We start from the raw sequence: 19,076 nt of genomic DNA, 5'->3' as shown, positions 1-19,076 counted from the left end.
TGGCACTGTTAAATGTCATGGCACTGTCACAACACTTTTCCCCCCTTGGTAAAAAAAAAAACACTCACTCCCTTGGAGACATGGTCAGTGCAGAGACATCCATGGCCTCTTGTGAGGCCCGAGAAGATCCCGCGGAGAGACACGAGAATATGGTCGAAAATGTCCAGGATGGAAGCTCGTGCGTGGAACGTGCCTCCTGGACGAGATGATGGGTGAAAACTCCGGAGCAGCATCCATAGGTGTCATGGACCTGGAGGTGTGCTCCAGCGAGATGGGTCCCGGAGAAGGCGGCGTCGCAACTGGGGCCAGTTCCGGCGTACTCGGAAGCGGTAGCGACGTCGGCTGCATCAACACGTACGTAGATCGGCAGCAGCGACAGGACTGGCTTCTCGAGCAGGTGGAGGCGAAGGAAGGGGCGGTGGCACCGGTGTGGCCACCAGTCGTGGGCGCATCTGGTCGTAATGGCGAACAATCATGCCGTCGTCCGTACGTATTTCACAAAGCCGGTGGCCGCGAAGAGCCTTGACCATCCCTGGAATCCATTTAGGGCCAGATCCATACCCTCGTGCCCACACGTCAGCACCCACCGAGTATTTTCCCGCACTAGGGGACATAGCACAAGACCTGACAGGGTGAAGCAGGTGCAGTAGAGTGCGCGGTTGGCGGCCATGCCAGAGTTCAGCAGGACTGCGATCACCCAGAGGCGTGAAGCAATAAGAACTCAGAAATTGCAGCAGAGCATCATCTGTGGAAAAATCACTAAAGAATTTTTTCATCTCGCTTTTGAAAGTGCGGACAAGGCGCACGACCTCCCCATTCGATTGCGGGTGGAAGGGCAGTGCTGTAACATGATGAATCCCTTGTCCAGTACAAAAATCACAGAAGGCCTACGAAGAGAACTGAGGGCCATTGTCCATGACGATCGTGGATGGAAGACCTTCTAGTGCAAAGATTTTGGACAAAGCCAGCGTCGTCGCCGCAGTGGTGGGCGACGGACATCGAGCAACAAACGGAAACTTCGAGAAGGCGTCAATCAACAGTAGCCAATAAGTACCAAGGAAGGGGCCAGCAAAGTCAGCGTGCACCCGTTCCCATGGCTGCGCTGGATCAGGCCACAGAGACGGCATTGTACGAGGTGGAGCCAGTTGTTGAGCACACTGACCACACGCAGCAACCATGTGGGCGATGTCCGAATTAATACCGGGCCAATAAACATGCCTGCGGGCCAGGGACTTAGTCCGAGAAATCCCCCAATGGCCTTCATGCAACAGTTTGAGAACATCTTTGCAAAGAGAGGCTGGCACCACGACCCGTGGAGATGCGCCATCCGTGGCCAGAAGAACAACACCATCACGAACAGACAGACGAAGGCGCAAGGCAGGGTAGTTGCGAAGGGGATCCGATGCCCGGCCCTTGGTGCTGTCCGGCCAACCCCGTTGAACAAAACCGATCACCTGACGCAGGACCGGGTCCCACGCAGTAGCCGACGCGACCTGCGAACCCGTAAGTGGAAAACCCCCGACCGCACGACGTTCTTCCTTAACAATGTGGAAACATAGTAGTTCATCACGATCGAAAATCGGGTCGGTGACCATCGGCAATCGCAACAATGCGTCAGCGTTGGCTTGCTGGGCCGTGGGGCGATAGTGAATCTCATAGTGAAAACGAGACATGTATAAGGCCCAACGTTGCAGGCGGTGAGCTGCCTTATCCGGAAGCGACGCCGATGGGCTGAACAGAGAGACCAGCGGCTTGTGGTTGGTGATGAGGTGAAACTTAGAACCATACAAAAAAACGCTGAACTTTTTTAGAGCATAAATGATAGCGAGCGCCTCCTTTTCGATTTGAGAGTAATGCCGTTGCACATCGTTGAGGGTCTTGGAAGCATAGGCGATGGGTCGTTCCGACCCATCCTCATACCGATGGGTGAGAACAGCCCCTAGGCCATACTGTGACGTGTCAGTCGCCGGAACCAAGTGCTGACCCGGACGGAATGTGGCAAGACAAGGTGCCGACTGCAAATGAGCCTTCAGGCAGACAAAAGCCTGCTCACACTCGTCGGACCAACAGAAAGGGACGTTTTTGCGTAACAGCTGATGCAGAGGATGAGCTACCGCCACCGCGGATGGAATGAATTTGTGATAATAAACAATCTTCCCTAGAAACGCCTGAAGTTCTTTGACCGTAGACGGCCGGAGTAGAGCGTTAATGGCCGCAATGTGCTGACGTAGAGGACGTATACCCTCACGGGACAAGTGGAAACCAAGATACACAATGGAGGGTTGGAAGAACTGTGACTTGGCCAGATTGCACTTCAACCCAGCCGAATGCAAAACCCGAAACAGTAAACGCAAATTGCGAAGGTGCTCCTCAGTGGAGGCCCCCGTGACAACAGTGTCATCCAGATAGTTTATGCAGCCGGGAACGGAAGCCGTGTGCTGTTCCAAAAACCGCTGAAAAATGCCCGGCGTGCTAGCGACGCCAAATGGTAACCGCTGGTACTGATACAACCCACAAGGAGTGTTGATGACGAGAAATTCCTTGGAAGAAGCATCCAACGGCAACTGATGGTACGCCTCTGATAAGTCAAGTTTAGAAAAGAACTGGCCCCCAGCGAGCTTGGTAAATAACTCCTCAGGACGGGGAAGAGGATAAGTGTCAATGAGGCTCTGAGCGTTGGCAGTGGCTTTAAAATCACCACACAATCGCAACCCGTTTGGTTTAGAAACCACCACGATTGGCGATGCCCATTCGCTGGAGGTAACAGGAAGGAGAATCCCTGAAGCTGTTAACCTGTCTATCTCAGCCTTGACAGGTGCACGCAATGCCACCGGAATAGGGCGTGCCTGGAAAAACTTAGGGCGAGCTGTAGGTTTGAGAGTAATGTGGGCTTCAAAATCCTTGGCATGACACAGACCAGCAGAGAACACGGACGAAAATTCAGAACACAATCCATCCAGCTGTTGATACGGAATATCCTCAGATATGAGGTGCACATCATCATCAATACAGAACCCGAACAACTGGAAAGCATCATAAACGAACAGGTTTTCAGTGCCTGCATGATCCACCACATAAAACGTGAGGGGCCTAACAACAGACTTGTAGGCAGTGGAAGCATCAAACTGGCCAATGATAGGAATTTTCTGTTTATTATAAGTTCTCAGATTTCGCGTAACTGGAGACAAGGGAGGAGAGCCCAACTCCAAATACGTGCGAGAATTAATGAGAGTTACTGCAGAGCCAGTGTCCACTTGCATGCGAATGTCTTTATCCCGAACACGAACAGTAACAAACAACTTATTTGTTTGAGAAAGCACACAGTTAACATCCATGTCCGATGCCTCGTCAACAGGAACTTTAGGGGACTGACACACAGAAGCAATGTGGCCTTTTTTCCTACATGCATTACACGTGGCCCAACGTTTTGGACACGTGGCCCTGTCATGCTGTACAAAACAACGTGGACAAGAAGGAAGTGCGGAACGAACCTGCTTCTGTGGTTGCTGTTTTCGCTGCAAGTGTTGCGGCCCACTGCGACGTTGTTTATGCGAGTGAACCACCGCCACATCTTCATTCTCCTGGGAAACAGGCAAATTGTCCGTGTCGAAAGTTGACTGTACAGCGCCTACATCACACCACGCGTCTATTTGCGCGCCAGCAGCGTGAGACACTTCAAAGGATTGAGCGATGCTTAGAACTTCTGACAATGACGGGTTTGGCAGTTGTAGGGCACGTTGCCGAACTTCTTTATCAGGAGCAAGCCATAGAATAGCATCCCTAACCATTGAATCAGCATAAGACTCATGATGAGTGTCCGTGACAAACTGACATTTCCTACTCAGACCGTGTAGTTCCGCCGCCCAAGCCCGATTGATGGGGCTGTTTATGACACCGGTAGAACACCACGCAGGCGGCAATGACGTGGGTGTTTTTGCGGTAATAGTTAGACAATAAGTCACACATTTCTTGGAAGGACACGGAAGCAGGTTCCCGCAGAGGGGCTAACTGAGATAGCAGCTGATAGATCCGTGGGGAAATCCAAGATAGAAATAACGACTTACACATAGGAGCGTCAACAACGCTGAAAGCCAAGAAGTGTTGCTGCAAACGCTTCTCATAATCCTCCCAGTCTTCAGCGGCCTCGTCGTAAGGAGGGAATGGAGGCGGAGAAGAGGAAGACAGACGATGAGTAAGCGACGTCGACAATGCCTGAATAGCAGCCGTCAGCTGTGTTTGTTGTGCCTGAATAGCAGCCGTCAGCTGTGTTTGTTGTTCAATGAGCGCTTGCATAAGCTGTTCCATGTGTGCCCCATCACGAACACACAAATCCACAACACAGTGAAAATATCCCATCCTCGTCGCCAAAAAGTGTTATAACCTTTAATCACCAATAATTGCGTGGATATTCAAACACACTCACTTAGAAACAATAGCTGGTTACATGATAACAACTCAGTATCTCTCATTTGACTTCCATGCCGTGACATGCGGCCAGCACCGTTTGTAGCTAGGTGGTGTTCCCGCGCTCAGCTGAGTTGCAGAGCGCCTCTATCGCCGTTTGCGTGTACTGTCGTGGCGGCACAGTTAAATGTTGTGGCACTGTCACAACAATCTTCTGCTGCAAATTACAGAATATATTTTTTTTTTTTTTTTTGGCTCTATAACTGTCTTCTACTCCATCTCTAATGACCTCGACATTGATAAGACATTAAATTTTCTATCTGCTTATCACCTGTATCTTGGAGCTCATCAGTAACTTGAAGTTCATTCTATGAGTTAGCTATAGCAGATATTTCAGTTAGCTATAGCAGACATTTCTCTCCATTTATTGAGCTGTTTGTTCCTACATATAAGAGAATACAGTCTACAAAAATTTCACTATTTTTCATAATATATTTCCCAACATAAGTTAATTAAAAATCTACAGGTATCTATCCTGTTTTTTGAGCAAATTCTTCACAAATTTCTGTGAAAGTATGTGTTTGTAAAGAGAGATTCCTCAGGTGCAACTTACAGTCCAGAAAAAAAAAGATGGTGCTGTGATGAATGCTCATAATGCCACTAAACATATCACTAAATCATTTCTGACCCATAGCTGTGATATGAGCAACTTTTTAAAATACACTTCACATTCTCCATAGATTGCATTCTCAATCATACATCTTGTGGAGGACTATTCATTAGCTCTATGCTGGGAAGGTGCTTCATGTGGTAATGAATTTTGTTATGCTCTTAAGTGCGACACTTGCCAGCAATAAAATAAAAAGATTAGGTGCACCAGCTACAGATATGTGATGAAACTGCACCATAATTGCTTTTTATTTCCACAAAATTTATGTTTTGTACCATAGATAAAGTAATGGTAACTAACCTTTATGAAAGTGCTTAATAATGCGCTATGATGTGCTTAAATCAAAATAACTAACAGATTTCATCACACACAAATATTTATCTTTTGTGTTTATGATAAACTTAGGGCCGCTTTCACAGTTGTTAGTTATTACTTTGAGACATTGATGGGTGGACTTTAACCCAGATATATTAATGCATTACATTACTGCGGTGTATGGCCGGGGTGTTGAGTGCTGCTTCAGACAGCAGGCAGCAGCTGTTATATGTGTGACTAGCCAGGCATGGCTGGCAGCACTGGCTCTGACTAACCAGTCTTGAGTAACCTTTCAATAGAAGCTGTAGTACTTCCACATCACATGTAACAGAGAAGTGTATCCCAGGTAGAAGTATACTGACTACTGTATTCTCCCTCGACACTCTGCAGAATTCCACACTGAGTGTGTTTCTGTGTCCTGCTAATCAAATTATTCATTCACAACTTTCATTGATCTTGACTAACAGCTTCTTTGATCAACAGCTGGATCACGCACACTCTTGCTAAAAGATGTGACTTTTAAAAGTTTTCCAGAAATTTCTGATCTCGATCTTTACACCTATAAACACTTGCCATGCCAGAAAGGCCTTTGTTTCAGCCAGTTTGTAATATTGGTGACCTGGCAAGCTGACAAAAATGGAGATTATTCCTGAAATAACAATGATGCTCAGGGACACTCATATGGCTTGTCACTGTCTGACTAGATGCTTATTTGCTATCTTCAGGCCGACCTGTGTATAGACATGATACAATCTAGATTTGAGGCAAAGTCAAAAATATTTGCCTCTCAGTTTGTAAAAGTTATTATTTTGCATCTTCTTCTTCTGTCTGTGGTATAGTTTTGATTGTTTATTGCATGTTTACAGACTTGCATGAACAAATGCAGCTGAGTAAGAGGAGAGTTTGAGAGCTAATATATAATTCCATTAGTACCACTCAACTTTCAGTCATCTTCCAACTGATGTAATCAGTGTTGGAGTTTCATTTTTGGTGGCAAATTATTGTAGTAACTTAAGTTTTTGAATCTCTTTTCATATGAATCTTCAGTCCTCAGAGATATTTATGTTTCACATGGAATATGATTTCAATTATTCATGCAGTTAATAATTTCCAACAGTTGTCATTGTGGTTTACCCATAACCTGTAGCTGCAGTATGTCCTGACAAGCTCATTATTACTTTATTATATGCAATTTAATGCAGGGGAACTCAGGATTGCACTGAAGAGCATGTTTTCACATTGTGAAGTTATGCTGTTTGTGTGCTTAGGCTGTCAGTATTAAAGATTATCTACATTTCCCTGGTGTCCAAGCTTTCATACAAACCATCAGGATTTGTCATTCATAAAATTGTTCTGTGCTATCTACCATCTAGATATGTTTCTGAGAGGAGGTTCACTTGGAAGTCACAATACCATGAATTAATTTATGCAGTAACCACATATAATGCTGATCCATAAACTGCGCTGGTTCACATAAACTAGAGGGACATCACATAAGTGATAATAACTTGTGATAACATAAAATAATTGACATGAAAATGAAATACAATGTTACCACAATTCATCTGGAAAAAACTCCACATGTAAACCATTGAAGACCCAGTCCACTTATAGCGTCTGTTCATGGGGGACAACTGTGTGTTTGAGAATATCACAGCAGTTAATGCTGTTAAAGAGAGACCATGGATGGAATAGCCAACTTAATAAAATAGTGTTCACACATGTGGGAAACAAATCAAACTCAAACAGATGTGGCCAGGTTGATAAATGTTCATTCTTCTGTTGTTTGTAGACTGGCAACAATTTTTAACCATAGGTTCAGCAAATGAAATGTTTAATGGAGGGTTAAAATGATCAATATTCCCTATTATGCACATGACCCCATTCTCTTTCATCCTAACCATGGTCTGCTGTGCCCTTCCTGCAGTTACCAAAAGACTGTCTTTATAAAATACTGTGCTTGGAAGATTTCATGACCAGTCACAAGTCTATCACTCAGTGCTCATCATGAAAGGGATAGAGCACGAAGCAAGAAATTGTGGTGATTAAGACACTGAACTTGTAATTTACCATGAACAATGTTCAAATCCCAACTCAACAAACAGGATTTAGGTTCTCCCTATTATCAATAACTTAATTAAGACAAATGTCAAGATAGTATCTTTGAAAAGGACATGGCTTAATTCCTTCCCACTCTGAGTTTGTGTTTCATCTCTATAGCTTCCCTTTTGATGGATCATTTAACCAAATCTCCCACTTTTGAAGAAAAATAATGTTTGAACTGAGCTGGTCAATGGTGATGTTACTGATATCCCTATATGACATGATGTGTATTAGTGCAGTACATATAAACTGGGCTGCAGATCAATGGATGACCATTCTCTCCACATAAAAGACTTGGTTTCCCATTCAAAGTTTTTACAGGTATGTTCTGATTTGATGAGGATGTAGAACTTGTTATCATCCATCAAAAAGCCATGAAGGGAGTTGCTCTGGATGAGCAATGTCTTTAATTTGTATGATATATCCTTAAGTACATGCATATAACTCTGTCTTTCCACATGGAATTGCGACTGGACAAGTCAGTGGTGATGTTATTGATGCTTATATATAACACTGTGTATGTCAGTGCACTGTATTATGATTTCATCTTACATAATGACCCCCCCTGTTGGTCCAGTGGTTAGTATAGGCCTGAGGTATTCCTGACTGTCGTAAGAGGCAACTAAAAGGAGTCTCACACGTTATGTGAGAATCTCCTGTAGGGTCTGAACTTCATTTTTCAAAATTTTTCTGAAGAGCGAACCAGTTGGGGAAGGGCGCCTTATGTGGTGCATAGTGTCCATCATACACTGAGACCTCTCGCATCCTCCCTGGGGTATAGGGACTCCCGGCAATGGCCATCCTGCCAGGTGGTGTCCTAATCATCATCATTTCATCCCCATTGACACGCAGGTCGCCGAAGTGGCGTCAAATCGAAAGACCTGCACCAGGCGAACGGTCTATCCGACGGGAGGCCCTAGCCACACGACATTTCCATTTCCATTTGCTGCGGCTGGGTGGCGTCTATGGGGAGGGCCCCTGGATGGAGTGGGTGGCATCAGGTTGGATGCCATGCCATGAAGCGTAATACATCATCTCTTGCTGGTGGTCAAGCACCAGCAGTCTTTAAGTGATCAAGGTCTAACTTTAATGCTAAGAAATACAGCCCGAAATCCCACCTCCCCGGCCACACCATGGGAGGAATGCCAGGCTAAGGATGGCAATGAAGCTTATTGATCCTGGTACCTCGTATGTAGGAGAGTTGATAGGGAATCTTTCTTGTCAATAGAACCTCAGCTTTTTGTGGAACATTTTAGAGGACAAGTTTGAGGAGGTGGAGGGCTTGTCCAAAATGCGGTTAGAGTTGGCCTTGATCAAAACAGCATCATCTGCCCAGTCATGGGCACTACTCACCTGTGACAAGCTGGCGGATGTTTCTGTTTCCATCACGCCCCATAAGAGCTTACATATGGTCCAGGGTGTCATATTTCACAGGGACCTTCTTTAGCAGTCTGACAATGACCTGCATGCCAATTTAGAGTGGCAAGGTGTCCATCTCATCTGGTGCATCCACTGGGGTCTGAGGGATAATCAGGTTGCCACCGGTGCCTTCATCTTGGCCTTTGAGAGTAACATAATACCTGAGAAGGTCAAGGTGATGCTCTACCACTGTGACATAAAGCCATATATCCCTCCCCTGATGTGGTGCTTTAAGTGCTGGAGTTCAGCCATACCTTCAATTCACATCTGGTGCCTTCTGTCTGAACTGGAATCCTTTCCATTACCACCTCTCCTTAAGGTCCATTCACGTACACTTCCATGGTGTACACCTAGGCCGCAGATTCTTCTGGGCCTTTTACATGGCCCTAAGGACTCTGTTAACCTTGTGGCTCTCTGCTATCACTTCTTCTCGACTCTCAACATGTACCGGGCCATGAAGGGGTTTACACCAACAGCTCGATGGCTGATGGTCATGTAGGCTTTGCGTGTGTTCGTTGAGGACATATTGAACAGCACTCCTTGCCAGATGGCTGCAGTGTTTTCACTGCAGAGTTGGTGGCTATATCTCGTGCTCTTGAGCACATCCGCTCATGCCCTAGCGAGTCATTTCTCCTGTGTACGGACTCCTTGAGCAGCCTACAAGCTATCGACCAGTGTTACCCTCGCCATCCTTTGATAGCGTCCATTCAGGAGTCCATCTATGGCCTGGAATGGTCCCATCATTCAGTGGTGTTTGTGCGGACCCTAGGACACATCAGAATCCCAGGTAACAAACTTGCTGATAGGCTGGCCAAACAGACTATGCGGAAAGAGCTTCTGGAGATGGGCTTCTTCGAAACTGACCTGCGTTCTGTCTTACACCACAGTGTTTTCCAGCTTTGGGAGATGGAATGGAATAACAGTACACATAACAAACTGTGTGTCATTAAAGAGACACTGAATGTATGGAAGTCTTCCATGCGGTCTCTCGTAGGAAATCAGTTGTCCTCTACCGGCTCCGCATTGACCGTACGTAACTAACGCATGGTTGCCTCCTCCGTCAGGAGGACTCACTTTGGTGTTGCTGAGGCTCACAAATGACGGTCATCCACCTCTTGCTGGACTGTTGGACTGTCCACTTTTAGCCACTCTGCGGCAGGTGTTTAACTTTCCCAGCACTCTACCTTCAGTGTTGGGCGACAATGCCTCAAAAGCAGCTTTAGTTTTACGTTTTATGCATGAGGGTGGGTTTTATCATTTGATCTAAGTGTTAATTCATGTCCTTTGTCCCTCTGTGTCCTCCACCCTATTGCTTTTAGGGTGGAGGTTTTAATGTGTTGCAGAGTGGCTGGCTTGTCCTTTTTATTCTCATGGTCAGCCAGCCATGATAATCTGCTCTCTTGTTTTGATCTTTTCTACATGTTTCTTGCATCTCTCTGTGGTTTTCTTGTCTGATTTTGTCCATTTTAGTGTTTGTTGCTCTTCTGTCATTCTTGTGGTTTTCTCCTTTCTTCCAGTTGTGTTTTGTATGTCTTAATTATTTTACTCCCACCCTTGTGGAATTATTTTAATGGGAATGTGGGACTGTTGACGTAGCAGTTTGGTCCCTCCCCCCTCTTTTAAACCAATCAACCAACCAACAAATGACATCACGTCACCACACAGAGTTCATCTCATTTATAGTTATATTGATCAAGAAACAATTCAGAACATGGGCTGATCAACTCAGTTTTCTAACCCAACAGGACACATTTGAGATACGTTCCCTATTCAGCACTTGTTATGCAGAGAGCAACTTTGCAAAGGGGACTGATGACCATAGATGTTAAGTCCCATTAGTGCTCAGAGCCATTTGAACCATAGCCAACTTTGCAATATGGAATTCACTCTCTATAAATCATCATTAAAAGTTTTACACATAATCGTATTGCTGCTATCGATATTCCCACTGATTATTAACATTGATTTTGTTCCACCAAACTGAAACATCAGTTTGGCAAAATTCAAATTTGTTCTAAACTGGAACATAATTTTTTTTATCTGAAAACATATTTCCATAAAAATCATTCCATTCCATTGTGGCATAGTGGTACAGTAACATTCTATTGTTGCTGTTGAAAAAACAGTCATAGGTTGCACAATATTCTATAATAAGTTCATAAAGAGTTTTGTGCAACCAATGACTTTTTTTAAAAAAATAGTACACATTTCCATGTCTTGTTATGCCATGACATATGTTCAGTTAAGTCACTCTCAACATATTTTGAGTTGCCTGTATTGTGGTAATTTGTTTTCTTCATTAACTGAACATCGTATATTAATTTGTAAACTGATGTGACTGAGAGTGCATTTTCGGAGTGGAACAATTTAGATAATCGTGAGTTAATGGAGAAATTCTTTGAGATCACTGTGCTTATGAAATCATGAACTTTATAAGAGTTCAGTTATAGATTTGTACAGTCATCAAGAGAGAGCTGGATGGGATGCAGTTGTGAGGACCTAGTTACACTCGAGAGTGCCAAGAAAACATAATTGACAATAACACAGTTATTAGGCAGTAATACAGGATTGTCTTCCAAAGCATCCCACCACAGCTGGGCCAGCAGAGCAGTTCCCTATCAGTGTTGGGAGGCTAGTGTGTGCTTATCTTGCACTACCTCCAGCCCAGTGAGCATCAGTTGGTGGCTGTTATGTCACAAGGTGGCCATTGAGCAATGGCCCCTGGCTCTATGTATCGATCTCAAAAGTGCACTTGGTTATGTCAAAGATTTGCACTCAGGAGTCAGGCCCCAGGTCCACCTAAAGCATTGCTGACTCACAGTGGTCAGCTCCCAGCCCTTGTTTAGGAGACAGTAGCTGGCAGCATCAGTGTCTGCCACAAGAATAGGATGCGCAGCAGCAGTGCCCCCTCTTGAAGGCAGATGACACACTGTCTAGGTCATGCAGGTCAATTGGTCAATCTTCCAGCAGACCTGCAGGGTGATGGCAGCCTCCGTACCCCATCAATGTTATCTCAGAAGCTGGTAGTGCAGGTGGCAGTGGCACCGTCCTTCCAGCCAGACTTGAGGTTCCATAGACGATCAAAGATGGCTAGGCATGCTGACGGTCGATCTCCATATCATCCCCTCTCACTGGATAGTGGCAACTGATACAAGGGCTTGAGACTATTCACTGGGCAGTTGGCAATCAGCCCTCTGCAATGAGCCATTTGTTGTATTTATGTTGACACTTCCTGTGCTCTTCAGTGGTGGATATGGCTACGATATCATGTGTCCTCGTTTTACCTCACTGTCAGCTCTCCTAGTGACTTCAGACTTTTGCAACTTCACCTTTCAGATGCTCTTCTCTGCTGGCTCTGTACCTGAATGCTTATTATTGTATTGTACCTGGCCTGCCTTATGACACATTATCATGTCTCTAGTATGAAAATATCTCTCAGCTTCTTCCATGATGTCATTATGCTTCATTTCCAGGCTTGAGCACTCAGTCATTCCCCTGTGCTGTGACAGCTTCCGTGTTTGCCAGAACTCGCTCAGCATTTCCCCCTAGCTAGCAGTCTACTGGTCATTGACCAAGGCAGTTTGGCTTCCAGGAGCTGCCAAGGTAGATCTTGAATGAATTTTTAATGTCAGCTGGGGATACTATCCAGGGACGTAATATCTCCCCCTTCTTTCAGAAAATTTGTCTCAAATTGGTCAGTTTCGAGTGTACAAAACAATTTAATACTACATATTTTGCACCAGTAGTTACACAGTATACTGCTTTAGTTACTTTATCATTATCATACAATTATTTCTTACACACTGCCACAATTATTCACATACTTACTGGTTCATCTATTAGTTTACACATAATTGACTTACTATGACTAAGCCTTATTTACCAACCAATGAGTAGATATTTGGTGCACAGGTAAATCTGAGTGGTACACTGACTTTTGTTTAAAACAGAAGTAGCGTACACGAATCGCAATCAGAACCACTACAGCACTGGTAGGTGTCGTGCTTATGGTCAGGTTGTCTATCGTGGTATTCCTGTATGTGCAGGAACATTTGTTTGGCTGTAATTCTCCCTTTTTGCATTGCTACTAGTTCGTTTATTGAGTGTATACTGTCTGGATTCAGGGTATTATTTAGGAAGGTTAAATCTTGGGTAGGCAGCACCTTTAGCAGCTTCTTGGGCCATTACAACATGAGGGTGTTCCATCTTAAATGTGGTCATACCAGTGATCATAACTGGTAGACAAAATGTCATGCCTGCTAAGTCCTAGGTCATACTGTTTATTAGTATTCCACTATCGTGTAATTCCACTCTATTCATACCTGATGGTTCCCTGTGTTCATCCTGAGCACGGGGTCCCGGGTTCGATTCCTGGCGGGGTCAGTGATTTTCACCTGTCTCGAGATGACTGGGTGTTTGTGTTGTCCTCATCATTTCCTTGTCATTCCTGAAAGTGGCAAGATTGGACTGAGTAGAGGTTGGTAATTTGTACGGGCGCTGATAACCGTGCAGTTGAGCACCCAGCAAACCAAACATCATCATCATCATCATCATCATCATCATCATGTGTTCATAACAGTTTACTATGACCACTTCTAGTAAAAAAAATTGAGGAGACCCAGGCAGTACATATTCTCTGGAAATGCAGATATCACATTAACACATCCCTCTGATGTTAACTTGCTTCAGTTTTTCCCAGGAATAACTGGACGTCACATGCCTGTATGCCAGTCTGTACTGTTGTACTTGGGCAGTTTGTAACACTTCCTCTGGGGTTTCTGTTGGTCTTCCAATGACATTAGAACACAGTCATCTCTTTGCTCTGAAATTATTAATACATCTTTGGCCCATACCTGTACGCATTTTGGTATGTGACCACAGAGAAAGGAAACTTTATCACTGTCTGCTCCTCCCTTCAGAAGGTCAATTACCCAGACAAAATTACTCAGCTCCCGTATACAAAACCCTCATTGTATTGATTCCTCTACAATGGAAAAAAAATACTTTAAAACATGTTAGAAATAGAACAGAATAAAACTGGATGACTTGCTAATAATCTGCACAAGAACAAACGAAGTGAAATTTAGGCAAACAACAATCTCGAATCTTTATCTGCTGACATGGCCCAAGACTGGAAGGCATTTTAGACATACTCTGGTCATCAGTCATATGTTTCTTCCTTTGTTCCATGAGGTTTCATATTCAGTACTGTAGATGCTGCTGGTATCTGTGGAAATGCACTGACAGTTCCGTTGAAAGACTTAGTACGTCCCACGTGAATAATCGAAGTCTGTATTGACATCTGTATTTTAACATTGACAGGCAACGTCATTTCCACTACTTGGTATGGTCCATGGTATTGGGTCAGGATTTACCTTGTTTCGCCTTTTGATGTCTATGGATTCGGCACTAATATCCATTGGCCAACCCTATACTGAAATAATTCCCCTATGCATTGTCCTATCTCTTCTTGTCAGTCTAGGGCTTTTGTATTTGCATGTTTTACTTGTTGACAATTGTCTCATAATTTCTTAGCAACTTTTTTACTGATTCAACATTGGAGCCGAGCTTTGGCTTAATCACTTTGAAAGACGAAAGCATTTTTCTCCATTATATTACCTCATATGGTGAAAGAGCAGTAGCTGTCGGACTTTAGAATTGTACGCCGCAGTTACAAAATTTAAATATATGTCCCAGTTTTCATGATTACTGCTAATGTAATAGCTCAACATCTTCAAAATTATGCAATGAACTATCTCTATTCTCCCATTGGCTGGAGGATGGAAGGGGCTTGTTTGCAGCTTGCAGATTTGGAGCAATAGACACAGTTGCTTCATCAGATCAGACATGAATTTGGTACCCTGATCTGTAATTAGCATGTCCGGGATGCCAAATGTGAGCAACCAATTATTTACTAATGCTTGAGTAACTATACTTGCTTTTTGGTCAGGAATTGCAACCATTACTATATAACATCAGAAAGGGTCAATTATCATCAATATGTATTTGCTTCCTATTGGTCTTGTATTAAGTGGCTCCAAAATGTCCATCCCAAGTATTTCAAATGGTTTAGATGCTTCTGGTGGATGTTGTAATGGACTCGGCTGGTGGCCAAGATAGCTTGTTGCACACAAGGTACGCATTTCCTGATGAACTACTCGACATCTTGTTTTCTAGTGCTCCACCAATGTTTTTCAACAATTCATCTATCAATTACCCTTCGTCCATGATAGCCTGACAACATATGGTCATGTGCTTGTGCGTGCCAAGACTTCATTCTGTAAAGCTGTGGGTATTACCACTCGCAATCCGTACTTTGTTGTTCTGCACAGCAAGCCATCGTGCATCATGAACTAAGGTTGCAACTTGAATTGTTGATAGTCAGGATCAGCAGCTTCAAACTTTTGCCATTCAGCAATGTTCCGGCCCAGTGTTTGTAGAACAGCAATTTTGCTACTCAAACTCTTGGCATTAGTATGCCTTTTAGGTGGCTTGTGTATTACCTCATAATCAAATTGACTTAAATGGAGTTCCCACCTTGTTAATCTGCTGCAAGGGTCCTTCAGTTCTAATAACTACGTAAGAGAAGTGTGCTCTGTCACTACCTTAAACCTTTGGCCATATAAATAACAGCGAAAGTACACAATAATATAGATTACTGCTAGCATCTCTTTCACAGTCATGGAATAATTTTGCTGTGCTTTGTTCAGTTGTCGGGATTTGTATGCTACAGGACACACTTTACCATCTATATTCTGTCGTAGTAAAACCCTCCAGAGCCATATTACTTGCATCACAAAAGAGAATAAATTCTGTTTCAAAATTGGGGAATGTCAAAACTGGGTCTGATGTCAACGCTCATCTTAAAGCATCAAATGCCATCTGACATTGGGTAGGTCATTCAAATTTGGCTTCTTTCTGTAATGTACAGTTCAAAGGTCTGGCAATTTCAGCAAAGTCCTTTACTAATCGGAGATAATAATTACAGAGACCGATGAAACTCTGCAAGTGTTTAACTGTCTTCATTGGAAGAAATTTCTGAACTGAACATTGATCTGTTCTCACACCTTCCTTACTAATCATATGCCCAGTATAATTTACTTCTATTGCTGAAAAATAACATTTATTGATGCTTAGCATTAGTTGTGCTGTTCTCAGTCTTTTTAATACTTCCTCCAACCTTCCTACATGCTCTTCCATGTCCTTTGAAAGCACTATTATGTTATCCAGATAGATCAACCATGTTTTGGTTTCAATCCCCTAAGTACACAGTCCAATAATCTCTGAAAAGTGGCAGGTGCATTCTTGAGCCCAAGTGGCATTCAACGATATTGCAAATAGCCTGTGGGATGGAGAAAGCTTTATTTGGCCGTTCTTCTGGCACTACTACTATTTGATGCTATCCACTTTTCAAATCCATTGTGGAGAAATAGTTACTCCGACCTCAGTTGTCAAAAGTCTCTGTTATATTTGGTATTGGATATGCATTGATGATTGTTCATGCATTGTGAGGTATTGGCAGTCACAGCAAAATCTATATTTTTTAGTGCCCTCTGCTGACCTTATCAGGACTAAAATTATGAGTGCCTCCCGGGGACTGTCACTATATTCAATAATACCATCAGCTAGCTGCTGGTCAATAAATAGTTTCATTATTGGTAACAAACACTTCAGAACTTGATATGGGTTCTTGTACACTGAAGCATTATTCCCATGTTGGTATTCTATGTTGTCTTAGTGGCATTGCTGGTAATAGACCACTCGTTGGTGGAGATGGCAATGACGTCATGTGTCCTGGTTTTCATTCACTGTCAGGCTTCACCTGTCAGAGGCTCTGGCTCAGCACTCAGCACTCAGCACCTGTATACCTGTTGTTGCATTGTATCTAAACTTCCTTACGACACTCTGCTTTGTCACTAGTATGATGGTATCTCTTGGCTTGTGTGATGTCATTGTGCTTCACTTTCAGACTTGAGCACTCTGTCATTTCCCTATGCTGTGATAGCTTCCATGTTTGCTACAACTTGCTCAGCATTTCTCCCTAGTGAGCAGTCTGCTAGTAATTTAGACAGGTGATTTGACATCCAGGAGCTGCCAAGGTAGACCTTGCATAAATTTTTAGTGTCCGCCAGGGATACTATCCAGGGGTGTAACAACTTGAATCATGTTTGAAGTTTTAGGTTCTTGGTATGAATTTGAGGTTGCAAGATTTCAGTATGAATTTAAAATTGCTGGAGTTCTGCAGATTACTGCCTACAGAGTTTGGTCATAGAAGTACTTTGTTGTAAATGACATAATGTTACTGATTTTCATTGATGACAATGCTGTAGCAAATAAATACTGTCCTTATTTCATAAGAGCACAACAGATAGATTAGAGCTGATTTTCAATTTCCTTGTTAAGGAGCAGCTTTGTGTAGTATTACACTATCTATCTAATAAAATATCAGTTTTTTCCCTGTTGGCTGGTTGGCTGTAGTCAATCAGCTTGACACCTCACATATCTTCATAGATATTTTAGAAATATAATAAACTTACCTTCAGTCTTTAAAAACTTAAACTACCCCCGCCTCCCCCCCCCCCCCCCCACACACACAGAGAGAGAGAGAGAGAGAGAGAGAGAGAGAATAGTTCTGTATGTGTGTTCAGTTGTTAGCTCTGATGACGGACTGGAGGTAAAGTATATAGCCGTTTCTACTTTCTGATCTGTTATTGAACAAATCTGTTGATTTACGATTGATAAACTATCTCCAGATATGTAATAATATTTCATCCCAAATTTTGTAATGCTTTTAATAATAAACATTTTTTCCCATTTTCAGACCGCATGTGGTCACCTCAAGGACATTCAAATGAACAGTCAGAAAGATGTGAACGTTGTGGAAATAATATCAAACACTGACAGTGATGAAAAGAAACAGCCAAAACCAGATGCATTATGTGACACAAATAAAGATGAAACATCTGCAGAACAACTTCAGGAAGCAACTGAAACACTTAAATTAGAAACAAGAGTAGAAAATGTTTTAATGCTGCCATTGTCAAAACTACAGGAGTCCGTAATATGCAAAGAACTGAAACAGTTGCATAATATGATCAAACAAAAATTTAAGAACATTTTGAGGGTGTATTTCAAACCTGTTCCCTCACACCAGGAGTATTACTTTTGTGATCCAGACTGGGAAAAGATACATATGGTATGTGTATAATTTTAATTATGATGCTACTTTTCACTCTTTTGTTTTGTAATACTGGATAAAAGTTTTTACATTTTTTATTGGTTAACGTATGCTATGGTTCTTAATTTCATTGACAAATTCTGTTTATTACTCATATCAAAAATTCTATATAAATCATTTGTAATATAGAGCCTCTTTGTATTTTGAAATTAATTGCAGGATATGGGCTCATATGACATTGAAATTGAAGGAGAGATCAGGAAAACTGAAACTGGAGATGCTGCAGATGTTGAGACTTTCAATTCAGAGTTGGTGGAATTTCAGCCACAGCACTGTGGAATACCGGGTATTTCTCACAGAAAATTATTTGAACAAATTTAAAGATATTGTGTACACGTTTCCCTCAAATTCCTCTGTGATCATTCCTCAGTTCCAGAATAATGTAAAATGCTTTCCATGGAAGTAGGCATGGAGTTGCATTCTTGTGTATTGTATTTATTTCCAGTGTGATAGCAGTCCCTCAATAGCTTTTGCGTGATGTTACACTCTCAGTTTCACACATACTGTGTTCTGCACAATGTAGAGTACTGGAACATATATGGTTTCATTTCTATCTGTAACCATTTCTATACTAGATTGTACCAAAATATTTTTTTTTAGAATTCTCACAGTCAGTAACAATCTCTATATTCTGTGTGACATTTATGGTACACCTGACGTATGCTGTTTTGGGCATTAAGCAGGAAAGTATTGGGAAGAGCATGTTAGTGAAAGTTAGAAAAACTAAGATGATCAAACATTCCTTCTTATATGTCTAATTTTGTTTGTTACTTTTTTTCAAAAGATCGTATGACACAACAGTAGCTCATATTAAATACTGGACCGACAATGAACTGTCCATTGATATCTTTCATATGTGTTCTAACATTATTGAGGAAGATTACAGAAAAGTCAAACTCTTAATTTAAATTTTTAGACATCAACAGC

The 19,076-nt window shown here is 42.7% G+C and overlaps 1 protein-coding gene across 1 annotated transcript in view; it reads left to right on the top strand.

Annotated features, from left to right (window-relative positions):
* LOC126471204 (KICSTOR complex protein SZT2-like) overlaps positions 1-19,076 on the top strand; it is a 525,225-nt gene that overhangs the window by 249,158 nt on the left and 256,991 nt on the right. Inside the window, exons 8-9 of the mRNA XM_050099318.1 lie at positions 17,733-18,107; positions 18,309-18,435. Of these exons, the coding sequence (XP_049955275.1) occupies positions 17,733-18,107; positions 18,309-18,435 (502 nt within the window). The remainder of the gene's footprint in view (positions 1-17,732; positions 18,108-18,308; positions 18,436-19,076) is intronic.

The sequence above is a fragment of the Schistocerca serialis genome, chromosome 3 (genome assembly GCF_023864345.2).
Source record: "Schistocerca serialis cubense isolate TAMUIC-IGC-003099 chromosome 3, iqSchSeri2.2, whole genome shotgun sequence".
NCBI lineage: Eukaryota > Metazoa > Arthropoda > Insecta > Orthoptera > Acrididae > Schistocerca > Schistocerca serialis.
The sequence above is the reverse complement of the archived record's forward strand: the minus strand, read 5'-3'. Positions and strand labels throughout refer to the sequence as shown.